A 25,218-nucleotide genomic window follows, 5' to 3' on the forward strand; every position below is an offset into this window, starting at 1 on the left:
CCTCGCAGCACCTGCCCTGGTCGCAGCCTGGTGGGGGGCTGCCAGGCGAGGGCCGTGGAGCTGCAGTGGCCCCCAGAGATCCCCTGTGTGGCTCCACCCCCACCCCTGGGAACCCGGGAGCAGCTCGGGAGGAGCCCGTAATCACTCCTGCTCCTATAAACCCTTTAAAGGCAAAGAGTGAATGGAAAGGCCTGCCTGCCCTGGTGGAAGGCGTGACTCAGCTGCCACCCCTGCCTGTGCAGGCCGACCCTCCGCCGGGAAGCGCCCCCTTCGGCTCCTGGTCCCATTGGGGGAGGGGGCGGCCAGGAGGGCCCAGGAAGGAGGACAGGCCCCCAGGAAGGGAGGCTGGAGCGGCCTTCTCCCCTCACTGTCGAGCACCACGGGGTGCTGTGCTAGCACTTTCCGGGTGTTACTTAATCTAAGAAAAGTGTTATTCCCATTTCACAGAAGAGAAGACTGAGGCTCAGAGCATCTTCTCTACTGGCCGACAGCCCAGGGGGAGGAGGGAAGGTCTTACCAGACACAGCCCCCAGGGGGCAGGGTGGGGGGTAAGGCCGCCCAGCAGGGCTGCGGAGGGTCTCCCCGGGAAGTCCCCCAGGGCGCGGGAGGAACGGGGGTGCCAGGCGCGCATGTGCCCCGCAAGCTCTGGAGCGGCTGTCCGGGCGCCTGGAAGGTGGGGGTCCGGGCTCCCCAGGCACCGGGCCCTGGGCCGGCCCTGCCGCGAGCGCTTCCCGGGGCTCCGGGCGGTGAGTCACCGCGGGCAGGGCCGTCCGCAGCGCATTCCTCCGCGGGGCGGGCGTCCGGGGCGGGGTGGGGACCATGAAACACCCCACGGGCCAGGGAGCTGGGGCGTCGGGGAGCAGGAGGCGCGCGGGCGGCCGGCGCTGGGGAGGCGGGGGCTGCGGTCGGCCGGGGCGGGGCCGGGGGCGGGGGCTCGGGGGGCGCGCCCGGGCGGGGGCGGGGCGAGCGCGCGGGGCGGGGCCGCTATAAAGGCCGCGCCGGGCCGCCCGGGCGCATCGCCCGCGCCGCCGCCGCCCCGCTGCCATGAGGTCCCCCGGCGAGGTGCTCCGCGAGGGCGAGCTGGAGAAGCGCAGCGACAGCCTCTTCCAGCTGTGGAAGAAGAAGCGCGGCGTGCTCACCCCCGACCGCCTGCGCCTGTTCCCCGCCGGCCCGGGCGCGCGCCCCAAGGAGCTGCGCTTCCACTCCATCCTCAAGGTGGACTGCGTGGAGCGCACGGGCAAGTACGTCTACTTCACCATCGTCACCACCGACCGCAAGGAGATCGACTTCCGCTGCCCAGGCGAGAGCTGCTGGAACGCGGCCATCACGCTGGCGCTCATCGACTTCCAGAACCGCCGCGCCCTGCAGGACTTCCGCAGCCGCCAGGAGAGCGCCGGGCCCCCGGCTCAGCCCGCGCCGCCCGCGCCCCCCGCGCAGCCCGAGCCCCGGCTGGCCCGCGCGCCCTGAGCGCCGCCGCGGTGAGTGTCCGCCGCCCCCGCTCCCCCGCGGCCCTGGCGGCGTCGGGCGGGGCTCCAGCCGCGCGGCCTTGGGAACACGGTGCCGACTTCAGACATCGTGGGGAGGTTCTGCCCCGTCTCGGGGACACTGTTGAGAGGGAACCGGGTGCCGCGCTATCGCGGCGTCCCAGGGGCGCTCGCCTGCCCCTCTCGCGTCGGAACCTTGGGGGACCCTGGGCTGGACACCGAGCGCTCGGCCACAGCTCCCTGACCCCTCCTCTCCCCACAGGAGCCACACCACACGCAGGCCGAACCACGAGGCCGCGCCGGCAGGAGCCCAGTGGGTGCCTTGGACAGGGGTGGGGGGCCTGGACGGGCCGCCCCCCTCTGACCACGGCGAGGACAAAGGCCGGGGCTGTGTCCAGCCCCACAGAAGAGGACCTTCCTTCCCATCCAGAGCTGCGCAGCCGTGCCTGCTGTGCAGGCACGTTAAATTATCGGACTATCTATATTTATTTTCATGGTTATTTGTCGTCAAACAGTCTGTCTTAATATTTTGTTTTTGCATCAGTGTGACCATTCCAAATAAACCACTTGACCATTTCTCTTTTCTACTAGCCTGGTGTGGTGCTCTGGGACTCCTGCGGGAGGGTTGGGGGCCCCTCAGGGGGGTGGGGTCACCCCCACCCCCAGCCGTCTGAAGGGCAAGAAAGGTGCTTTGAATGGACACACCGTCATTTGCTGAGCCATGTTCCCATCCCTTCCAAGCAGCCTCTCCTGGGGCCAGGAAGTGCCCTGGGCTTTGGCCCCGGCTGACTTCCGCTCCTGGGTGTGGCCGGGGGAGGACAGGCCTGTGCTTGCTCAGGGAGGTCACTCTAAAATGCCCCACTATCGCCAGTGCCCCTCCCCTGACGAGAGCGGCTCCTGCAACCAGTGTGGGGAGGCCCAAGCCTCGCTGCCGCCTCCTACCCACGGGCCACCCGTCCAGCAGCCCCCTGCCCGGCCTGCAGAAGCCATAGGAGTCCTCAGCCCTCTGGCGCCTGCCCACCGCGCCCCCTTGATCCCATCCTGGGCAGGCGGATGGCAGCTCCAGGCAGTCCAGCTGCCAGACCCTGCCAGCCAGCACCCATGGTGTTGGGCCAGCAAGGTGGGCGGCAGGGAGTCCCTCCATGGGGAGGACCTGTTGGTGAGGAATGAGCAGAGGACTGGAGAGCTGGGCAGGACACTCACCGTGACCCTCGTGAGGGGGCCTTCGTTTCACGGGCCTTTCTGGCGGCAGGAGTACCTGGTGGGGACGGCAGAGGCCAGCGGAGTGAGGGACTAAAATTGGGCCCTAGTGTCCGTCATGTACCCTTGACTTAGGGGGGCCATCAAGGCCTCCCACCTGGTTCCAGGGCGCAGACTGGGGAGGGGCCGTCCATTTGCTGGGAGGTCACAGGGAGCCGTCCCCTGTGAAGAATGTTCTGAGCAACACTGAACATGACACCCCAGTCCCAGGGCCAGTGCTGGCCCCGGGATGGGGCCCCATCTTGCCTCTCCTTGGAGACCCCTCAGCAGGTCAGACGACCGCAGTCAGGAGGTGAAACCCCGAACCTCAGCGGGGCTCCAGGGGAAGCAAGGGCTGGTGGCTTTCGGAGGTTCCTTCCAGTTGGGGCTGTTGGGACTCTGAGGTTGGGGGTTCGGAGGTTTAATAGCTTCTTTTAAAGGCGACCCTAGGGGCAGGGGTGTCCTGCAGGTCTCGGGTGTCTGCAGGTTCCTAGGCCCTTCCCTCCATGCTGGTGCTGGGGCTCAGAGACGCTGGCCCCCAGGAGCAGGGAGGCCGGGGGCAGGAGGGCGCTGCTCCCCGGCCAGTCCCCAGGCCTTGCTGCCTGTTGAGGGTCCCCACTGGCCCTGCCGCACGCACGCACGGAGGGAGGAGGGCTGTTTTCCCAGCTCTCCTCCCAAGGTGCCGGTCAGTGTTGGGATGGCGGGTGGCACAGGGTAGGAGGGAGCTCTGTGCGGGTGTGAGCAGAGCCGTCTGAGTGGCGGCAGGGTGGGCTCCTCGCTGGCCATGGCGATGGGCTCCGGAGGGCTGGGCCCACCTGGCAGGGGGATGACCTTGGGGGGTTCTGTCGCCCGGGAGCCCTGGGGCCAGGCCCCCTCCTCCAGGAGGCCTTCCAGCATCTGAGGCCCCATCCGTTCCCCTCAAGCCACCTGCCCAACCCGCAGAAGCTTGTAGAAATCACTAGAAATCACACGGGAAGAGGTCCTCAGGGAGTTTACTGTGGGGGCAGGGGTGGGGGCCGGAGACCAAGGTCAGTAGTCTTTGTTCTTCCTGGGTACGGGCTGCTTCCAGAGGACTAGGAGGATGAGGAAGTTGACGGTGAGCTGCACATGGCCGAAGATGGGGACGCCGAAGTTGTGGTACAGGAAGCCGCCCAGGGTGGGGCCCAGGGTCTGAGTTAGTGGCTGCACGGAAGCACAGAGGCCCAGCATGGTCCCTGGGGGCGGGGGTGGGGTGAGCAGTCAGGCCCGGGCCACTCGGCTACCAGGCCTGGCCCCCTGATTCCTGGACACGGCGGAGGCCTCCCCTGGCCCCTCCGGACCCCCGGCACCCTCTATCCCTTGCCTGTGGGTCTGCTCCCTGAGGCCCACCCAGCCACACAGGGAACACACTGTGGCCACACTGCATGCTTCCACTGTGGGGCCAAGCTCCCACCCTGCCCAGGCAGGGGAGGAGACTGGGAACGGGGTCACAGACCTTGGAGCAGACCCACCCCCCAGGACTGCCAAGGAGATGGCATCCTAGCCAGCCGGGAACTGCGGAGGGGGCCTTGAGGAAGACCTGAGCCACCTGGCAGGGCTGGGGCTGTGCTGCAGGGTGGACAGGGACAGCCCGTATGTTGCCCCCCTCCCCAGTGCCCTCACATGGAGGGGGAATGCCCCTGCAGGGCTGGGAGGGGCCTCAGGGGCACACAAAGAGCTCTACCAGGCTCTGCTAGCTGCCTGTGCCTTGGTACCTGACACCCTATCTTACATCCCTCTTGTCAGCTGTGCCCTGTGTGGGCAAACGTGTGTGGCTACCATCCACACTCCCATCTGCCTAGTGGGTCCCCAGCTCTGGGCTTTAAAGCCCACATTGGCAAGTCCCAGCTGGTCAGCTGGGAGCAGCCTGGCAAGGCCCCGCCTGTGCTCAGGGCCCGCGTTGGGGAAATTTAAGAGCAGCTTCTCCCATCGCCCACACACCCTGCAGACACCAGGAAGCGATTACCGCCCCCTCTGTGGTCCCTGGTTCCCAGGCTGCTGCTGGGAACCAGCTCCTGGCTCTGCCGCACTGAGGGACGGCGTCTTGGGTCTGCCCACCCTTCTCTGCCAGGCGCTGCCCTCATCTCTCCCACCTTGTGGCCTGCTCCTCCCCATGACCTCTCCAAAGTGCTGGCCTGCTGCCTCTAGGAAGCCCTCCAGACCCGGCGTGGCCTCTCAGGACCACAGAGACACAGATCTGGAAGGACTTATGGGCCCCCAAGGAGGACATAAGAGACCTTGCCCATCCACAGTCCATTCCCACCTGGGACTCTGTACTTCACTCTGTCCCTCCAGACAGGGGGACGGGCCGAGGGCCAGCCAGGCACCCGAGCTCTCTGGCCCAGCTGCTGGGGAGGTCTTCGGCCTCAGCCAGCCCATCGGAGCCCCTGAGCTCCACCTGCACCATGCCTGGGACAGGGCGGGGCAGGAGCCTGGGCTCCACTGGGCCCAGGGATCCCGGGTCTGGATGGGAGACTCCTAGGCCTCAAGAAAGCAAGCTGGGTGCAGGGTCAGGCGAGGCCCATGTCTGGGGGAACCAGGGGCGTCCTGGATTGAGCAGCTGAGTGCGTTCACTCCCCGTCAGGAAGCGCCTGCACACTCCTGTGCCGCCCTGTCTAGGAGGGCACAGGGGCCTGCTCCCGGCTCCCAACCTGGTGGGCGAGGCCTTCCCGCTCTGAGCACCCCTTTCTGGCTTTCCCAACCATTCTCCACCCCACTAGGCCAACTTCCCAAGCGGCCTCTATGGGAGCCTTTTAGATCCACACCTCCACATTTTTAGTCAGTGGGGGCGCAGCCTGGGGTACCATCGCTCCCTCCTCCTTTCTAGTGAAATCCTGCCCACGATTCAGAGCCAAGCCAGACACCACCTCTGGGAAACCTTCCTCCCATCCCCCAGGCCTGGTCCTGGACTGGCCCGCAGACCAGGGCTGGCTGGGCCCAGCTGGACTGAGTGGTGCCCAAAATTCTCACAGAGCTCACCCACCCAGACCCCAGGCCACCCACCCCACTCAACACCCACCAGGGGTGTGCAGACCCACCCCTAAATCAGGGCCATTGCTCTGCCAAAGCTGCTTGGCGAGCTTCCCAGAGAGGAGGGCTGGGGCCTCCCCAGGGTGCTGTGCTCACCCGTGTCGGAGGCCGAGACGGCCTTGGTCAGCATGCTGTCAGTGACCACGCTGAGGGCACACAGGCTAAAGACCAGGCCGGGCATCAGGAGGCAGAAGTGGAAGACGCTGGACATCAGTGCCTAGGGCAGGGTGGGGGCCACAGTGACTGGGCGCCGCCTGGGGCCAGGGCAGCCAGCCCCAGCCCTGAGGTCCCTGGGAGGGCGTGGGAGTGCGAGGGGGCGTAGGAATCGAGCACAAATGGGCACACATGCAGAGGCTGGGGGCTTGGACCAGGGGCCCCGCCCTCTGTGGGGGGCAGGCCGAGGGTGTGCTCACCATGGCCAGTCCCACCACGCCGAAGCCCAGCACGCTGGCCCGGAGCAGCGCTCCCTCTGAGAAGTGGCTGCTCAGCCGCCCGATGACCAGGCCTTGGACGACCTAGGGGAGGGGGGTGCTGGAGGAAGCCTGGGTGCGGCCGGCCCCCACCGCTGGGGAAGCTCCCTCTCCGTCCACAGCCCTGGGGGGCCCTGCCCAGCCCCCAGCCACATCGGGTCTGGGGCAGGAGGGTGGGCCTCGGGGAGCTGGCGGCCGCCTGGGTGCCTCACACGCATGGCCAGCCCTCCCAGGTCTGGTTCTCAAGTTCAAAACTAGCCTGGCTCTCTAGTTTCAAGTGTGAGAAACACATTCTTATTAAACAAGGGCGACTAACTGCTGATGGGGGTGGGGGAGGCGAGGACTGATGGTGCAGAGGGCACCTTGGAGAACCGGGGACACTCCCAGTGAGGTCCCGGCTCCAAGCCCAGGGCCCCTGTGGCCTGCAGAGCCCCTCCAGGGTCACCAGCCTGATGGGCCCCTTCCTGCCACCCACTCTGCCCGTACCCTCCTCTTTGCTCTCTGGTCTGGGAGGTAGACCTGCCCCTTTCACAGATGGGGAGACAGGGTGCAGGTAGGGTGTGCCAGGTGGGACCCGTGCCCATGCCCTCGTGCCCGTGTTGGTCCTCCGCCCAGCTGGGCCTCGGCTACTTCCTGTCAGGGCCATCCTTGAGCCGGGGGCTAGAGCCCTTGCCATACCCTAGGCTACCAGCCCAGTTACAACTGGGTAAACCGAGGCCCAGAGGGCTGATGCCACTTGCCGAACGTTCCAGAGCTGGCCAGTGGTGGAGCTGGGGTGGTGGAGGGCAGGCCCTGGCACCCACCACTGGCTGCCTGCTGCTCTCCAAAGGTGGGCGGCCCGCTGTTACCCCGTTACCGCTCAGCCTTCCTTGCCCTGTCCGGGGCGCAGCCAAGCAGCGAGGAGCCTGACTGAGGTTAAGGTGCCTGCCTAGAGCCCCCCTTCTGGTCCCTGGCTCCTCTCCGTGAGGGTGGGAGGGAGCGCCCTCAGCAGGGACACCGAGGACGTGACTCAGCGGGCAGGCCTGGCTCACAGGCCACCCCCGGCCTGGTTGTCTGGCCTCCTCCCCTGGACAGGCAGGAAGTGCCCGGGGCACGGCCGGCTTGGAGCAGAGCCCGCTGAAGCTGGGGGACGGCTGGGGTCAGCACTCAGGCCGGGCTGCGTGGCCCCTGGGGGCCAGCCTGGGAGGACGGGAACACCTGCTCGCTTCCTGCCTGCCTGGCACTACAGAACTGTTTCCAAGCAGAGCCATGAATTTGAAAAAACAGAACGCAACTTGCGGACTTGGCTTTGTTTTCGTTTTGTTTGTCCGTCGTATTTTTAGGAAGATCTATTTGGTGAGTTTTTCTTAGTGCAAGCCCCCTCGCCAAGGACAAGGTGGTCTCGCCTCCACGTTTCATGCAGACCCCACGACAAAGCCCTCAGTCCTGGAATTGTCTCTCGATTTTCCCATTCCCCTAGAACAAGCCTAAACCCTCCTGCCTGACAGGTTACACCAAACTAGTTAACAAGCACACCGTGTTTCACTCTCCTCAGCCCTCCATTTGGAGAGCCTGTCTGCTCACCCTCCCTGTGCCCACCACCCTGTCCCTGGCAGAGCCCCCACCACCTCCCGCGGTGCCCCCACGGGCTGCTGGCCGCCTGAAGCCCCAGGTTCCGTCCCCTCTCTAATGGCAGCCGGAGCTGGGGGCCTGCTAAGGCCACGTCCAGCCTCCTGGCAGACCCTTCCTGCTCCGAGTAAACCGCGTCCTTCCTGGCCCTGCACGCTGCCCCACCCCTGCCTCAGTGCCCGTCCTCTGCCCTGTGGCTGGCACAGCCCCTGCCACGTCCACGCCCTCTCTCTCCTTGGAGGTGCCGCTCACCGTGCCCCAGGGTGGGTAGGTGCTGGGACTTCTCTGTCTCCCCGCAGTATGATGGAAGCCCCACCCCTGCCCTGGCACTGTGCCAGCTCTCCTGAGGGACAGAGGTCCAAGAGCCCACTGAGCAGCTGACTACCAGCCCCTCACATTGGTTAGAACCATCTGGTTGCCACCCCCCGGGAGGCCCCAACCCCAATGACCGATGGGGCTGCGCTCCTGCCCTGCGGTGGGGCAGGGTTGTTGGCAGGGAAGGAGCACGAGCAAGCCCCGCAGGGGGGCCATCACTCTGGACCCTTGGTGACCGGCTCTTCCCTGGGCGGGGGTGCGGGGAGCCTGGTGCAGGTGGCTTCAGGCCTCTCTCTGCAGACACGAAACCCAGCCTCCAAGCCCCAGCCCTCAGGCGCAGAGGTTCCAGACTCAGCTCAGGGCCTCAGCTGCCCCCACTCCCAGGCGGGACTTAGGGCCCGGGTGTCTGGCACATCGTCGCCCCTGCGGGGCCACTCCCTGCATCCCCAGCCCTCGCCCGGGCCTCCTTTCCCACCCCTATGCTGCTGTTCAAGGGCCAGCTTCCCCCAGGCGTCTGTCACCACCTGCAGGGGTGCTGGACCCCCAGGCCCATCCTGGGCCCTGGCAGGCCTACACAGCCCTGGCTAGGCCAGAGGCTGCTGGTGTCCATCCCTGGGGACCTCAGGGTCCTGCCAATTTCCGCTGGGGTGCAGGCTTGGTCTCCTGGGCCTGGCGAGTCTGGGACAGGGCAGGCTGGTGCCCTGGCCTTGGGCAACCTGAGTGGCCACTCAGGACCAAGCTCTGGCAGCCCCTGACTTTGGAGGAGTGTTATTATTATGATGATGATTTCTGTTCATCTCTTTCATCCCCTCTGGTGGCCCTTCCTGGTCATGGAGCTGAGGCCCTGTGCCCACATGGGAACGGGGGCTGGCCCCTCCCAGGAGCAGCTATTTTAGCGCCAGGGTGAGACCAGGCCTGGTCCTGCAAGCAGAGGGAGCAGGTGGCCTGGAGGCCAAACACTTCCGGAGAGGCCGTGAGCTCCCGCCTCCGCGCGGGCGGGTCCCAGAATAGCCCCTCCAGTGCTCCGGCTGTCGGGCAGATGTCCTGGGTGGCGACGGCACGTCGCCACCTGTCCCACCACCCCAGGGTCTGATCCAGATGCCCAGGAGGAGCTGGGGGGCTGCTGGGCTTGGGCAGGGCTCACCCTGGGCCTGAACCTAGGGGCCTCAGGGCTGGCAGACCCCACCTCAAACTGCTTCTAGATAACTGCAGACATGGAGATGCCAGTCTCAGGGCATCCCGCAAGGACAGAGCGATGGCGTCTCTCAGATGGGACCTCCCAGGATGCCTGCCTGCTCTGAGCGCTTTGCCACACAAGGTCGTCTCCTCTACCCGAGGACCCCGCAGGGGTGCTATGCTTCACCTCATTTGACTAACAGGAAACGGAGACACTGGGTGCTTGGGACACTTGCCCGGGTCACACGGCTGGCAGGCAGGCAGTGGGACGCGGAGCCTGGCCATCTTGTCACATGCCCCCTGCTGGGTCTGCTCCCTCCCGTCCCATCCACTGTGAGGTGCCCGGAGGCCTACCAGCCTCCACTGGGGACCAGCCTCCCCCCTCTCAGATGGGACCCCCAGGCAAGCGGGTGGGCAGACAGGACTCGGCCACATGGGTACCCCCTCCACGTGTGGGCGGAGGAAGCAGGGGTGCAGGACAGGGTCCATCATGCCTGGAGACCCCCGTGCGCCTGGCCCCCACTCACCATCTGGAGGACCCCGAAGAAGGACATGAGGTAGCCAGTCTGGGCGGCCGGCAGCTGGAAGAAGTCCACAGAGATGATGGAGAACATGGCCATGAAGAGCCCTGGGGACGGCGGGGGTCAGGGCTGCTGCGGCCGTTCCCGCACTCCGGCCCCAGTGCCCACCCTCCCTCTTGTCAGCCGAGGGACAGGGCTGGGCTGGCCGGCCAGGGTGCCGCAGGCCCCGGCCACGAGCCCTGGCCATGGTGACCGGGTCAGCGCGGGCACCAGCTGGAGCGAGAGCCTTCTGTGCCCCTTTGCCTTACCCTTGGCACAGGACAGCCCCCAGGGAGCTGCTGTAGACTCTGACCAGCAGGGTGCCAGATGCTGCCCCATGGACAGGGTGACCAGAGCTCAGGGCACCCTGGAGAAGGGCAGCTGGCAGAGGGACGGACCCAGCGTGGAGAATCTGGTGCCAGACCCACTGGTCAGCCCCAAAGGCCCCAAAGCACCGGCCTGAATTGGAAACAGCTGGCAAGGGCCTGGCTCCGCAGTCCCTGGCCTCAGCCTGTGACCTCAAGGCCCTGGGAACGTCACAGAGCTTTTCAAGGGTGGAGAACTTTGTGCTGGGAGAGGGTGGCCCTTTAGCAGCAACACGGAAGCGTCTGAGCACCACTGATGGTGCCTCGCTCAGCTCCCTGTTGAGAGACCCCAGCCAGGGGCTCTGGCAGGTGCCTGCTGGGCACGGCTGTGCTGTGATACCCGCAGGGGAGGGCTGGGCTCTCCGCCCCTTCACCACGTGGCCAGGACACAGGAGTCAGCAAAACACGCGTGCTCACCTTCAGGGCCACCGTCTCCTCTGTGACGGGCTGTGGCACAGGAAAAGCCCAGAGCAGGGAACACAGGGCAGTGGGAGAGGTGTGTCCTGACCGCAGACCCTCACCCCACGGCCCCCAGCTGGGTGGTCCGGGACTCACCGGACGGGAGGCCAGAGACCACCTTGATGAGGAACACGGGCAGGACGCCTGGCTGCAGCAGCACGTGGGCGATGGCCTTCAGGTCAAATACGCTGGCCTTGGGGCTGCCTGGGGCACCCGGAGAGGCCTGTCAGATGGCCGGATGGCCCCTGCCTCTGTGCCGCGCCCCAGCTTCAGTGCAGCCGCAGGGGCCGGGCCCGTACGCCTCCCTGCTCCCCGGTCATGCCCAGGGGAGCAAGGTCCCTCTGGCGTCCAGTGTCCCACACCCACCATATCCTGGGTGCCTGAGCTCCGGGCAGATTCTCCTCCAGGCTTGGGCACCTGCTCCAGGAGCCCTCTCCACCGCCCACCCCCCTGGCAGGCACCAGGCAGCTAGTCATAGTCCTGACTGGGTGCTCGGGCCCCTCAGACCCTGGGGACCCCCAAATTCTAGGAGGCACTCCTGCATTTTGGCCTCTCCTCCTCTGTCCCTTCCAAGGCTGGGCCCCCAGCCCACCCTTCCTCTGGCCCTTTCCCGGACACATGGGCACAGCCACAGCTCAGGGGCCTCCTCTCCCAGGATGGATGGGGGGCTCAAGGAAGGATGGAAAGAGGGCATGAGTGGCCCCGGAATCCCCTCCATGCCCAGGGCACCCACTGCCTGGAGCACCCTGGATGCTTGGGCATGCTGTGGTTTTGGCAGGTGCCCCTGGAGGGACGCCCAGGGGAGGGGCCTGGCCTGAGGTTCCAGGTGCTGCTGGTGGGAGGTGAGAGCTCATGCTCACACGGGCCCAGCACCCGGGCGCTGTGTGCCTGGCAGGTGTACCTGGTGGGCTTACCTGGCAGGGCAGCCTGGGGGTGCTCACGGGCCCCTTTGGTGCTGGCCGGGATGCAGGTGAAGCTGAGGCCGGCTCCCAAGAGGTTGGCCCCAAGAGCCACAAGGGCTGGACACTGAATCCTGGGGGAGACAGCTGTGGTCACACAGGGCCCAGGGCAGAAGCTCCACCTGGCCCACCCCCTGCTTGCCCCTCAGCCACCCTGAGGCCCCAGCGGCTGAGCCCTGCTCAAGCCTGGCCACCTGCAGCCCCACGGCTGCGACCCGAGGGTGGGGACTGGGATCCTTGGGGCACGTTCATCAGGTGACAGAGGAGGAACAGAAGGCGCTCTCCCCATCCCTTCCCCCCACGCTGTGGCCACAGCCCTCAGCACAGGGTGGCTGAGAAAGCGCCTGATCCTCTCCGTGGCGCGGGTCCGTAGTGGAGGCTGTGTGGGATGGTGGGACCAGCACCTGCTGCAGAGGCGCCAGGGGTGAGGCTGCGGGCTGGGCATTCAAGGGCTGGGTCTGAGACCCTGGGACCCCCACCAGCTCCATCTGTGCCCTGGGGACTGATGTGCCCCTCCCCGCAGGGTGAGGACTGAACTGCACCCGGTGGGGCTCCCTTCTGAGGGGTGGTGCATGCTGGGCTTCAGTGGGGGTGGCCCTGAAAGGCCCAGGCCTGCCCAGACCACCATCAAGTCCACAGTTTCCAGCTCCAGGTGGGCCCTGTCGCCTGGGATCATGGGTGCTGGGGGCTGGCTGTTCTGTCACCATTTCCCCCTGAGGGTGGCCAAGCCCCCTCCTTGGGGGTGAGAGTGACAAGGGCAGACAGGAGCTTCTTACTAAACTAGGCTGCCACACAGATAAATGCCCCCCGACCCTTGGCAGCAGAGGGAACTCCTATACATCCTGCAAGGGCCCTTCTCTGAAAGCCCCATGGCCCCTCTCCTGAAAAGGGCACGTTCTATCAGACAGCCAGTATCCAGCTCTTGAGGGCAGGTGGACCTAGGGGGACCCTGTGCCCAGACCCCACTGAGCACTGGACCGTGGGACAGCTGTGTGAGCTGTTCAATGAACAACTGCAGCCCTGCCCCAGACCTCACCAGAGCCCCGAAATCTGCCCACTTAGGGCCTCAGTGCTTGGACACTGGTGGGGCCCAGTGTCCCTGGGGTCTGCATCTCCACACAAGGCCAGCCACAAGCTGCCTGTGGCCCCCCACAGAGTTCAAAGAAAGGGCCTTCCCCACCCTCCCCACCATGCTGCATATGCATACACACACAGGGACACACACATGCACATGCACATGAACACACGGGGCACACATGTGCACGTACATGCGCATGCAGAGCTCCTGGAGGGAAGCCGCAGGCAGGAAAGGGCCCCACCCTGAGGGGATTGGGGAAGCTGGGGACTCGGCCAACCCCCGTGTCTTGGGGCTGGGACCTGCCTGGGCTCACACGGTGGGCGTGGTGGAGCTGGCATTTGCCCAGCTGGAACGTGCCACTGACCGCTCCCTCACCCCACTGGCCCATCTCTGGGTCTCCTGCCAAGGCCCACTGCCTAGGATGCTGGACGCTGGGCTGCCTGACTGCCAGGGTTCCAAACACACCGGCCTTTCCATTGCCAGGCAGAGAGACAGAAGCCCCCGCTCCTACCCCAGGGGAGGGACGAGGCTGGGTGCAGACCCTGGAGCCCCCTCCTCCGGCTGGCAGGAGCAGCTCTGTGACGCGAGCAGGGACTCCCAGCCCTGGAGGCTGGCTCCAGAGAGAAGGGCCCTTTCTTCAGGATTCTGGCCTGAGGCTCGCGCGTCACTGCTTGGGGCCTGGCCAGGCAGGGACAAAACCTGCTTTCTTTGCCAGATGCCCCGGAAGCTCAAGGGAGCAGAGGCGGCCACACAGATGCTATTTTGGGAAGCTAGTGACAAGTGAGGGGTGGGTGGCAGGGAGCCAGGCCTCTTCTCCTGGGATCTCGCCTGTCCCTTCCGTGGTGGCCAGCAAACCAAAGGCACAGGGGGACGCTCGGGGCACCAGAGGGAGCGGGGGCCACAGCTTCCTCACCCAGAGCCCCCTCCACTCCGCCTGGACAAGACGCCGGAGAGGAGGGCAGAATGGAACGGGGTCGGGGGGAAGGCGCAGGGCCACTTCAGCCCCAGGCCTCCACACGGGCTTCAGGCTGGGATGCCCTGCGGCCTCGTGCCTCCAGGACACCCCCAGAGCAGGGGGAAGGTCAGCTGTCCCCACACGACGGGGCTCTGGGGCCACATCCGGGTTTCAGTGGTTAATGGGACCCTTTTCACAAAGTGAGGACGACTGTGAGGGTGGAGGCCGTGCGGTGTCTCGGCCCACCTGCTCTTGGTTTTGGTTGAAAGGATGGATGCCATGGAAGGGCTCTGGGGGGCTCCGGACCCCTGCGTTCTCTACCCTGCGCCATGGCTCTCTTGCTGGGTGACCTCCTTTCCTCAGATCAAGTGAGAGCTGGACTCACAGATGCCGCCTCCTGGGACACCCTGTCCCCACCCCACGGCTGTACCTCTCCCTGGAGTTGCTTGGCTGCCCTGGAGCCCAGCCTGCAGGCCACAGCAGTGCCTGCAAATGCCGCCTTTCATCCTGATCTCGAGGCCCAGAGTCTGGTCCCCAAACATTATCAGGAGGGTGTGGCCCCTGGCCACCTGCCTGCCCTGTGTGGACTCTGTGCTTCTGTGCTTTCTGCCGGGTCCTCTGAAGCTTCTAGAGTGGACAGTATGTCATTGGCCAAAGCCCCCTGGCCTGGCTGCACGTGGGGCTCAAGGCCTCCTAGGCTGGGCTCCCCTCTCCTATCCTGGAAGGTAGGTGGGGTCCGCCGGGACCCAGCTTCACAGGGTGCCTGCCCGTGAGGGGCTCAAGAGTCATGGGGTGTCCAGCCTGGGCTTCAGCTGGAGAAGTCACCCTGTCCGATCAACACCCCACGACACTGGGAGTAGTTCCAGTGTCATGGGGCCACTCCCAGTTCAGCCTCCCTCTGGCTTCTGGGTTTTAGAGAAAGGCCTAAAGCCACATCTGGTCTAACACTTTGCTGACCTCTGTTCCCTGGAGCACCTTATCCCTCCACTCTTGGCCACACAGGTCTCCAAGCAAGCCCCAAGCTCTATCCGGGGTCTGTGCATGGGCTTTCCCTCTGCCCAGAACACAGTCTATCCACGTCCTGTCTCCAACAGCTGACTCCTCATCTTTTAGGTCCCATCTGAGGTCCTAACCCCATTACTTAGGGCCATGTGTGCCCTGTGTGTGCAATTCCCAGTGTCTGGAATGCCCGGTTTCCTTCTGCAGGGTCTGTGCATGACCCCCACCCTGGAGGGGGCCTGGCTGGCCCTGCACAACTTCACAAGACACAAGTGGATCAGCCAGGTGGCCTGCTGCCTCTCCCATGAGTCACTCCTGTCCCAGAGCCATTCAGGGCAGCCCTGAATGTCCCCTCATTGACTTCCAGGGGAAGCTGTCCTGTTCCCGGGGGCAGAGAGCTTCTGCGAGTAGGCCAAGGGCTGCCCACTCCTTGGCCCAGATTGAAGGGCTGGAGTACTGGCCCAAGTCCCCACATTGCCAGGCCTCCAGATAAGGAACATAGCAAATACCTGCTGAGTCCCTGAGGACCCACTGAGCTCCCAGAGGAGGGTGGCTCACTGCCACGTGGTACCCAGGGCTGACATAGACCCAGCTCTGCCTGACCTCTTAAGGTCTGTGGCTGGATGCCCCCCCAAGCTTCCTGCTCAAGTCCCCCCAGTCCTCAACAAGCTGCCACCTGAATCCTGACCACTTCCAGGGGGACAGCACCCTCGGGTCCTGGACTGGGGACCCAGCTGTGCCTGCGACTCACCGTGTGGGGCAGCCCCTCAGCACTCAGAGGAGAGGGGGTTCTGCCAGAGACCCCCGTGCTGGGTCCAGCAGTCAGGCCTGGGGCTTGCTGGCTGCCACTGTCGGCAGCAAGTGACAGATGGGTCCCCCTTCTCAAGTCCCTGGACCCCACCCCTGGGACCTGACTCGGGTGGGCTCTGCAGGCCCCCCCGCCAAGCCACACGGCCGTTTGCGGGGAGGATGTGATAGAGGCGTCCCCAGGCTGAGAGGTGCTAGGCTCAGGGCCGTGACTCACAGAGCTTCCCCCACCTGCTCAGTGACTCAGGGCCCTGGCCTGGGCCCCCGTGGGAGCCGGACCTCCCAGCCCTGGGCTCCAGGCCGGGCCCAAACCAGTCATTCCAGCTGAGGCCACTTCCTCCCGTCACCTGCTCCCCGGGTGGTGGCGTGGGGGGTGGGGAGGGGCACGGCTGGGGCCTTTTGGGGGATCGTGCCTTAGGGGTGGTGGGAGCAGGGAGGCAGTGACCAGGGAGACCTCACATCGGGCCTCCATTCCCATGAGGGAAGGGGAGGGAAGGTGGGGATGGGGTGCTCGGGCCTCCCCTGGCCCTCTCCACGGGGAGACCAGGGTCCCAGAGCGCGGCCTGTGCCTCGGCATCCAGGTCCTGGACCCACGGTGCCTGCGTCTGGCAGCCTGGATCTTGCACGGGGACTGGGAGCTAGCTCCCTGGGGGACTCTCACCCTCTCTGGGGTCTCAGTTTCCCCACCCATCAAAGGAAATGTGAGGGTTATAGAGCACCTTAGATCTTGGGGTGAAAGAAGGCAGGGAAGCTAATGGAATGTTCTGGAAGGCAGGGCAGGAGTGGAGGTGACCTTGGGGCTGCTGGAGGGAGGGGGAAGGGGATGGTGTCTTCTGGGTCAGTAGCTGGGACGGAAAAAAACAGAGAGGTGGTGGAATGGGCTAGTGAGGGAGGCTGGCGTGCATGTGCGTGTGTGTGCGCCCTGGACACAGGGCCGGGAGGGCTGATGGGCCCATCTCGCGGGTGAACATACCTGTGGAGGAGAGGACAGGTACTCACGGCCCGAGCAGCAGGTGGCCAGGCTGAGTCCAGGAGGGCAGGGGAGCATGGGGGCTCTTCCTGGCCCAGCTCCCAGGCCAGCCCCCTCCCGCACCCCCTGCCCCCTCCTCACTTGCAGCCCCTGGTCCTCTGTCCCCTCTCCCTGGGACTCAGAGGCCCTCTTTCTCATGACCTTGACCCATCCAGGAAGCCAGGCTCCGCCCCCACCCAGCACGAGGGAGGCAGCTCCCCGCAGGCGGAATCTGCAGTCACGAGGCCCCGCTTCCATGGGCTCGGTGGGCCCCCCCACCTGCAGATGCCTGTACCCAGACACGCGCTCCGCAGCTCCCCCAGGCGCCTGACGGGAGCCAGACTTGGCCCCCCGATGACCCGGCTCTCGCTGGTGCCTGGCTGCTCCGATCTCAGCAAGGCTGTGGCCCCCGGGGAAGCCCCCCAGTGGGGGAACGGCCTTGAGTTCACACCCACATCCCATGGCAGTCAAGCCAGGACTTGCCCTCTGCTCGCCCCCAAGGCCGCCCCTGGCCTGCCCACCGTCCTGTCCTCTCCCGCCTGGACTGATCTCCCTGCAGTGACCTCGTCCCCACAGTCTACACGCAGCCGCTGGGTCACACCTTCCCTGCCCACGCCCACCCCACCCCCGCCTCTGTCCCCCCTCTCTCTCTCTCAGGACCTTTGCACTTGCTGGCCCAGGGCAGCTGTCGGGCCTCCTCTAGGTCCAGTCTGACTTGGTCCATGGCCTTGCCATGTGCGTTCATCCTCCCGCCTGAGACAGTCCAGGGATGCGCACAAAGCGGGGTGGGGGCAGCACTGGGCGACGGTGCCCCCTGCCGCCTGCTCCCAGCCCACCACACCCACAGCACCCCATGCTGCCTGCCCTCGCCCACCCAGCGGACGGCGCCCCCTGCCCCCTGCCTGTCCCGGGGCAGGTCCGTAGCCAGTCACTCACCCACACGCCTCGGTCAGGATCCCGCTGAGCAGGGAGCCGAGGATGGCACCGACGCCTAAGCACAGGCCCAGCCGTGCGAGCGCCGCGGGCCGGTCTTTGGGCGCAGACAGGTCTGCGATGACCATCTGGGCAGCTGGGGTGGGCAGGGGCTGAGCGTCACAAACCTCCACTGACCCCGGTACAGCCCAGGCTCACTCCCACATCACCTCTCCATCCCAACCTGCCCCAGGCCACAACCCAACATCCCCGCCGCCCCCAACCCTGTCCTGCTCTCTAGCCTAGACTAGCACCTTGGGGGGAGCCTCCCTCCCACCCTCTGGCTCAGGCCACGCCCCACATCCATCCCCTTCCCCCAGTCCAGCCCACAGCCCAGGCTACCCTGATGGGCCCACCCACCTGCAGGCCTCCCAAAGCTGGAGGGCACGCCAGAGGGCATGCTACCTGGCCCTACCTGGCAACGTGTGCATGAGTACAGCAGGCAGGCGTGAGGCCAAAAAGAAGGCCATGCCGGGCAGGGCTGGGCTGCAGGCGGCCGCCAGGAGCAGGTAGAATGCAGAGGACCCCAGGAAGGAAAGTGTGAATGCCACCCTAGCTCCATGCTGGTCTGCGAACCTAGGAGACCCCACAGCTGTGACCCTCACAGACACCAGGCAGGTCCCCCTCTTCTGCCCGCATGACACCCCCTGGGGCTGCCAGGAAGCTGGGAGGGTGGGCGGAGGGCCTGGGCAGGCCTCCCTCCTCAGGGCCAGCTTTCAGTGACCTGGGGGTACTGACCCCAACAGGCACTGCCACCCACGATGCGAGTAACCTGTGGGATCCAGATGGACCTAGAGGAAGAGGGTGTTTCACAGGAAGCATCTCCCCAGCGCAGGGCCCTGCTCCAGCCGTGCTCTGGCCAGTGCCGTGGGGCTCTCTCAGGGCCCTTACTCGGGCAGACTTGGGGCTTCCGGAGTCCCCCTTCCGCAGTTACTCTAAAGATCCTGCCGCCTTGACCTGTCCTCTGCAGGGTTCGTGGGAGCATGCCCCCTCTTCTGTCCCGAGTGCGGTCCCCGGACCAGTAGGGGCTTGGGAGTCCCGGGCCCTAGAAGTGCCTTTCCCAGGGAGGTGGCTGGGGAGACCCCCAGCTCAGTGAGGCTGGCTGTTCGCAGCCATGAGGGTCTCCAAATGAAATCCTCTCTCTGGCCAGCATCAGTGGCAGCCGTGGGCAGGGACACCCTGGGAGCTGGGGTGTGACCCAGCCCGAGAGGGGCTACAGCTCTTTTGTGCTGCTGTCGCCCCGGTGGGGCCGAGCGTGAGGTCTTGGAATTGGGCATGCCCCAGCCCACGTCCTCCGAGGGCTGGGCTGACTCGTCGCGAGGTGAGGGCCCCTAGATGTCTCTGCCCACTGGTACCTGCCGAACATGGGCCCCCCCAGCAGCTGAAGCAAGCCAAAGGTTGTCTGCAGGTAGCCAAAGGTGACAGCATCCAGGCCCAGCCTCCGGGACAGGTACTGAAATACAGGAGGGGCCCTTGGGGAGTCTGGGAATCTGAGGTCCTTGCAGACAGTGGGTGGAGGGGTCCGAGGGTCTGCTCTGACTGTCTGGAGGGCACCTGGGAGTGGCCCTGAGCCCTGGGGCTCACTGCGCTTTCCTGCCTGGAGCCCGCCGGGGCCTTTGGGTCCAGGCTCCGGGGCTGCAGTGCTCAGTGAAGGGAACCTCTGGGGTACCCCTCACAGGGTCCACCTCTCTGCGTTCCCTCAAGGCTGCCTGGTGAAGACTCCAGCATCTTCCAGGCCAGCAAGAGATGGTCGCAAAGCAGCCTGAGGGCCTCCAGAAGGCAGCCTGCTGCCCAGCAGGACACAGGCCTACTCTGAGCACCTCCCTGCCCCTCCTGGCCCCTCTTGTGGGATGCCTGTCTGGGAAGACCAAGGCAAGTGTCCAGTGTCCCTCCAGAGAGCCTGGGGAGCCCTAGCTCTCTGTGATGTCAACACTCCCATAGCTGCCATCCCCCAGCCTGGACTCTGAGTTCCTGACCCCTCCCTCCACTGATCAACCTAAAGTTGGTTCAACTGTGTCCCCTCCAAAGAAGGTATGTTGAAGTCCTGACCCTCAGGACTCAGAATGTGACCTTGTTTGGAAATAGGATCTTTACAGAGGTAATCAGGTCAATGTAAGGTCATAGGGTGGCCCTAATCCAAGGTGACTGGTGTCCTTATATAAAGGGGAGTTCCGGACCCAGACACGCACAGAGGACTGGTCCTGGGAAGAGACAGAGGCTGGAATATGAGGCCACAAGCCAGGGAATGTCTGGAGCCACAGGAAGCTGGAAATGGCAGGGAGAATCCGCCCCTTCAGTGTCAGGGGCCTGCCGCACCCCTGGCGGGGCTTCTGTCCTCCGCTCTGGGGAGAAGGAACTGAGGTCCTCTTGGCCCCCAGCTGCTGTGCTTTGCCCTGGCAGTCCCAGGACGTGAGCAGCCCGGTCCTGACCCCACAGCCTTCACCCCCCCCAGCTGTCCCCCTCTCCTTTGTCCCTGGGCAGCAAGTCCCTCTGAAGGGCGGCTGCCCATCCCCCTGCCTCTCTTACCCCACCTCCAGGGGCATTGACTCCCTCTTCCCAGAGGTCACCCTGACCCCCCTGCCCCTCCCACTCGCAGGCTTCGGCCTCAGCAGCTCCCCCCTCCTCTGCCCCCTGGTTCCGCCCTCTCACCTGACCCCCACCTCCACTCACTCGGGGGGCCCAGCCCACCTGCCCCAGCACCTCTTTTCGAACCACCCCTGGCTCTCCACTCAGTGTCCAAAAGCTTCTGGAACTTCACCTGTCTGAGGCTGGTTCCTGGGGCTCTCCCCAAAAGACGGGCTCCTCTGCCCCACTGCAGATGCGTCCACCCTCCAAGGGTTCAGGTCCAAACCATGACCCCCTCTTTGTCACACACCCACATCCAGGCTGTCAGCAATCCTGAGCTCAGCCTTCACCACAGCCACCTCTCGTGCCCCCATGGCCGCCACCCTCCCGGAGTTGACGTGGCCCCCTCTTTGACCTCAGCTCCTTCTCCCATCCACTCCTCCTTGCCAGCCACATGAGTCTCATTGCTGCCCCGGGGCCTTTGCACACTCCTGTGGCTCCTTTAAGCCTTTGCTCAATGTCACCTTCTCAGAGAGGCCTTCCTGACCCAAGCCCACCACGTGTCCCCTGGCATTTCCAGCGCTCCCCCGCCCATTGCCTTTTCCGTAGCACGTGTTATTCCATAATACACAGCACAGTCCAGCTACATTTCATTTCCTGGTGTAGGTGTCACCTTTCTGCCTCTCGTACTGATGCACAGCCCGCCGCCGGGGGTGAGGCAGTGGACTGTTAGCTCTACTGAGTCCTGCTGCAGCCCGACTTCTGAGGACAGGGTGCCTGATGCCGGTGCTCAGTGGGCACTGGTTGGTCAGACACACGCCCTGCCGGGAGAGCCCCCTTGCCCTGTGCCCAGCGAGCCAAAGACTTTGGCTGTTCCCTCATTGCCCCCTGCACCAGCCCTCCCAGGAAGGGATGTGAAGACCTGTTTTACCATGAGGATGCCAGGCTGCCTCCTGGGTGCTAAGGAGGGGAGTCAGGGCTGGGACAGGCCATTCGCTGGACATGATCGGGGCTTGGAGGCAGGGGCAGGGCTGGGCTCACTTCAGGGGGAGCTCCGGCCATGCCCAGAGTGGTGGTAACACCCCCTCCCACCCACATCCACAGGCTGCTCATGAGAATCTCCTGGGCACCCTGAACAAATGGTTTGTGGCTAGCGCCGCAGCCCTCACCCAGACGAGATAGTAAAGGACCTCCGGAGTCCGGTCTCCCACAGTTCCCCGGGTACTGCCTAGCCCCCGGAAGGGGAGACCATGTGGGTCAGCTCCCTAGGGGTTTGTGGAATGAATGAGCAAAGAGGGGTCAGTGGCCGCTGGGCAGGGGGTGGGCACTGTGTGGCCCACAAGGACTACTGAAGCGGCACCCCACTATCACCAGGCAGAGGTCAAGACCGGAGAGAGATGAAGTCCCACTCTCCCGTCCTGGCCCTGGAGACAGAAATGCTGTGCAACAGGATGTGGGGTATAGGCAGGCTGCCCAGACATGGACCGGGCAGGACCCGGATGGTGGGGCTGTAGGTGCCAGGCAGGTGTGTGGGGTGGGGGCCCAGGTGGGGGCCCACCCGGAGACCTGAGCAAAGGCCTGAGCGCAGCAGGTACTGGGGCAGCAACCAGAGGGCAAAGGTCCCCAGGCAGGGAGGGAGGGACACTGCCGGAAGGAGGGAGCTGCCCGAGGCCCCTCCCAGCACAGCCAGAGCCCTGGAAGAGCTGCTGGGGGGGACAGGGGCCAAGAGGCACAGGCCCTTCAGTTGTCCAGCTGCAGTGCTGTGAGGGGCTCCCCTGGGACCCCTGCCAATGTGCAGAGGAGGGTGGGAAGGCGAGTGGGGGCCTGCGCGGCCCCACTGCCTGGGGCGGGCACTCACCGGCAGGATGGAGAAGCGCATGAAGAGGCAGGTGAACTCCAGGGCGACCAGTGTGTAGGTGAGCGGGATGACCCAGGGCCGGCCCCGCGTGCCCGTCCCACCAGAGGACCGGCCCTGGCCCCGGCGGGCCTCGGCTCCCTGCATCCTGGGCACGCGCTGCAGGAAGCCCTGCAGGGGTCTGAGCAGGAAGCTGGCAGAGCTGCGGGGGCAAAAGTCCTGTTGTACTTGGTGAGGGTGCTGAGTCATGGGGCAGGAGGCCAGCAGCACCTGGCCTGGCCTCACCTCGAGGAGAGGGCCTGTGGGAGAGGTCAGCACTGCAGGACCCCTATCTGGGCTTCAGGTCCCTTGTTATGGGACCCTGGGACTGTCTTGCCCTTGGAGAGCATGGCAGGCAGCCTTCCCCTCCTCTCCCCACAACTTCAGGATGCTGGGCCTGTGGCCCCCTAGGAACTGGAGCCAGGACCCTCCTTCCCAAGCGTGGGCCAGGCTCAGGGCCCCACATACCTCGTCCAGGAAGGCACCAGGGCCCTGTTTTCAGAGGGACACAGGCCCAGATTGGTCCCTGGCTGCAGCTAAGGCAAGAGCCCCTGTGGGGGGCTGGTGGCTCCCAGTTGCTGGAGGGGGTGCTCCTCAGGCCCACAGTGGATCCCCACAGTTACCGAGCAGCTTTCTGGGGAAGGCCTGCACCCACCTGGCCCTGCCCCCATCCTCCAGCCAGAGCCCTCAAGGGCTTCTGGAGTGCCCTGGGGTTGGGGCGGGCGCACACAGATTAGCCCCTCAGTCTTCCCAGGCAGGGCGGGTCTGCCCCACCTCCTGAAGCAGGGCATGTCTAACTCCCAAACCTCAACCTGGAGGAACCAGGTCTTGTGGTTCCAGGGAGACCTCCACAGAGTTTTGCTAAATCAAAACCCAACTATGCAGTTGGCCTCCAAGGGCAGAACCTGGGGCCCTGGGGTGGGGGTGGGTGGCAGCAGTGGGGGCCCAGGGCTGCATCCAACTGCCCTCCCCATACCAGGGTGCAGGGAGGTTGGAGGAGCAGGTCAAGGCTGGGCAGGGGCTCCACACCTGGCAGCTGCAGTTCAGGGGTCATCCTGGCCAGAGCAAGCTCAGGTACCTGCCTTCAAGGGATCCGTCGGGGTACCTGTTCCTGGTAGGATGGGCCCTCCTGGGGGCACCTGGGACTCTAGCCCTCCTGGGGGCACCTGGGACACCCACCCTTCCTGCATGAGTCCAGCACCATCCCCCAACTGACCCTGGGCACCCCAACCCCCAGAGGCTGGGCCCTCTCTCCACCCAGGAAGGCATGCACTGCCTCCAAGCTCTCATTGGCTGAGCCTGACATGCCCCTGGCGGGCCTATCCCCCTCCTTGGGACCCCTGCTTCCCCCTCCCCCCACCCCAGTCCTCCCACCTCCTGCTTTTCTTTCAGGGGGTGGGGGTGGAGGACGGGTTGGTGTGGCAGGAACTCTGACCTCCCGAGAGCTGCACTAGGTGTCCAGGCTGGGCATGGGTGGGCAGACAGGGGAGAGGGATGGGAGGGAAGGGGAACAGGGGCTGGAAAGAGGGACAGGAGAGGGGCAGGGGGAAGAGAGAGGAGGGAGGGACGAGAGGGGAGGGTCACTGTCCAGCCTGCCACCGGCCTAGGGTCTGCTCAGAGACCCACAAGAGGGGCAGGGAGACAGGAGCATTCTGGGCACAGACCAGATGCCAGTGTTCCACATTTCACACCGCCACGACCCCGGACCCGTGGTGTGCAGATACACAGGGCTCCGAGCTGTCCCTCTGCCTGGCTGGCCACACTCCCCGTGCAGCCCCCGCTGGAACCCTGGGGAGCAAGGACTCCCTCTTGGGGCCAGGGACAGGTCCCCAGCTGAAGAAGCAGGCGCTCTTTCAGAGCTCTGCAACCCACCAGAGCCAGGCCCAGATGGCAAGACTGAAGCCCTCTGTGCCATGTGTCAACTACAGCCCAGCAGAGCAGGACCTGGAGCAGGGAGGAACCTGAGCTGGTAGGGCAGATGGCACAGGGGTCCTGCGCTGCCCAGGCAGGGCCCACGTTGGCTGGGCCGCAGTCTGACAGGTCAGGGAAGGCCCAGAGAGCCGGAGGCCCGCTGTCAGGCCTCTTAGGACAGGGGCAAGTGGGCCCTAAGTCAGCAGGGGGAGTGACTCCTGCCCCGCCCCAATGTTTGAGGAAAATTTCAGTCCAAACACTGCAAGTGGGGGACATATTTATCTAAGGATGGTATCCCCATTCTCTGAGAACGTCAGGGGTCCTGCTCAGAGTCCAGAGCCGGGGCAGGTGGACCAGCCAGGGTTTCTTGGGAGGACTGCACAGAAGGGCTGCCCTGGGGAAGCAGATGGCAGTTGTCCAGGTGTCTCAGATTCAGGACTCCCAGGGGCAGGATGGCAGTCCAGATGACCCTGCTGCCCCCAGGAGGGGAACAGAACCCCAGGGCCTTTTGGGCTCCGGCCTGACGGCCTCCTACAGACCTGATCAGGAGGTGGGGGTGTCACCAGGATCCTCTGGTTCCAGGCAGGGCTTGGGGGTGAAGAGGCAGGAGGAGGTGGCACGACAGCCCCTAGCCTGGCCCAGGGCAGGCTGGGGAGGCAGGGCCCCCCTGGAGTGCCGAGGTGGGCAGAAGGGGCTGGCCACTCACCTCTCCCTTTGGGGGGCTTGGAACTGGTTGGAGCAGAGGCAATTGGATCTGGTCTAAGTATTTGTCCTGAACAGGTTCCGTGTGGGCGGGGAGCTTCCTGGTCCCGAGGGAGCATGGGAGACTGCTTTTCAGGCTGGATAAGGGAAGAGGACACCCAGAAGCCCAGAACCCCTGGGTCTGATTTTCCTTGTCCAGAGTAAGTAGCTCAGACTGTGGGCCAGTGTAACTGAAGCACTCAGCCTCTCAGCAAACGTTCTGTGCTTCCCAGGACCCACTCCCACCACCAGGCTTACAGAGAAAGTGCTGGCCATTCTGAGGGTGAGGCTGACTTAGGCTGGATTGGGGAATCTGGGGTGGGGTTGGAGAGGAGGGCTTCTTGGAGGAGGCAAGCCTCTGCAGAATCTTAAGGAGAGCAAAGACTGGTCAGGTGTGGGATGGGCATGCTGGGCAGGGGGACTGGTACTGACAAAAGGCTTACAGGCAAGCCCAGCTTGGGGTGTTTAGAAAGCTGAGAGCCTTGATGGACAGGGGAAAGGGTGCGCAGAGGTGGAGGGTGGGTGGCGAGGTCCAGATCTTGGAGGACGGCCCTGGGGAGCCCCCGAGGGTTGGAGGTGGGAGGAGCAGGGTGAGCTGAGCCTT

At 65.2% G+C, this 25,218-nt stretch overlaps 2 protein-coding genes and 1 long non-coding RNA gene across 6 annotated transcripts in view; 2 read left to right on the top strand and 1 right to left on the bottom strand.

Moving 5' to 3' along the window:
- The first annotated feature begins 1,005 nt into the window (after positions 1 to 1,005).
- PHLDA2 (pleckstrin homology like domain family A member 2) lies at positions 1,006 to 2,060 on the top strand. The gene is made up of 2 exons (XM_036875820.2): positions 1,006 to 1,478; positions 1,747 to 2,060. The coding sequence occupies exon 1, from the start codon at positions 1,045 to 1,047 to the stop codon at positions 1,465 to 1,467; it is 423 nt and encodes a 140-aa protein (XP_036731715.1). The 5' UTR covers positions 1,006 to 1,044; the 3' UTR covers positions 1,468 to 1,478; positions 1,747 to 2,060.
- A 1,639-nt stretch (positions 2,061 to 3,699) lies between these two features.
- SLC22A18 (solute carrier family 22 member 18) lies at positions 3,700 to 24,694 on the bottom strand. 3 transcript variants are annotated; one of them, XM_036875817.2, is made up of 12 exons: positions 24,580 to 24,694; positions 21,927 to 22,222; positions 18,859 to 18,956; positions 17,919 to 18,079; positions 17,468 to 17,600; positions 11,986 to 12,120; positions 11,639 to 11,757; positions 10,821 to 10,928; positions 9,868 to 9,968; positions 6,185 to 6,286; positions 5,868 to 5,988; positions 3,700 to 3,937 (listed from the first exon to the last, which is right to left on the bottom strand). In XM_036875817.2, the coding sequence occupies exons 1-12, from the start codon at positions 24,692 to 24,694 to the stop codon at positions 3,753 to 3,755; spliced, it is 1,674 nt and encodes a 557-aa protein (XP_036731712.2). In that variant the 3' UTR covers positions 3,700 to 3,752. The 3 variants fall into 3 exon arrangements, with proteins under 3 accessions (XP_036731712.2, XP_036731714.2, XP_036731713.2); XM_036875819.2 differs by lacking the exon at positions 11,986 to 12,120; XM_036875818.2 differs by lacking the exon at positions 10,821 to 10,928.
- Positions 21,302 to 25,218, top strand: part of LOC118907337 (uncharacterized) — a 209,454-nt gene continuing 205,537 nt past the window's right edge. The window contains exons 1-4 of one of the 2 annotated variants that reach the window (XR_008999104.1): positions 21,302 to 21,366; positions 21,447 to 21,984; positions 22,942 to 23,036; positions 24,654 to 24,897. This is a non-coding gene — a long non-coding RNA (uncharacterized LOC118907337). The remainder of the gene's footprint in view (positions 21,367 to 21,446; positions 21,985 to 22,941; positions 23,037 to 24,653; positions 24,898 to 25,218) is intronic. The other variant, XR_008999105.1, reaches the window with a different exon arrangement.

Source organism: Manis pentadactyla, chromosome 9 (assembly GCF_030020395.1).
Source record: "Manis pentadactyla isolate mManPen7 chromosome 9, mManPen7.hap1, whole genome shotgun sequence".
Classification (NCBI taxonomy): Eukaryota; Metazoa; Chordata; class Mammalia; order Pholidota; family Manidae; genus Manis; species Manis pentadactyla.

Coding starts and splice junctions, on each gene's coding strand:
- PHLDA2 (XM_036875820.2), top strand. CDS start 1,045: ATGAGGTCCCCCGGCGAGGTGCTCCGCGAGGGCGAGCTGGAGAAGCGC.
- SLC22A18 (XM_036875817.2), bottom strand. CDS start 24,694: ATGCTCCCTCGGGACCAGGAAGCTCCCCGCCCACACGGAACCTGTTCA. Junction 12,121..17,467: donor ATCCTGACCGAGGCGTGTGG/GTGAGTGACTGG, acceptor TTGAATGCCCAG/CCCGCAGCCTCACCCCTGGC. Junction 5,989..6,184: donor GCGTGGTGGGACTGGCCATG/GTGAGCACACCC, acceptor ACCCTGCCCTAG/GCACTGATGTCCAGCGTCTT.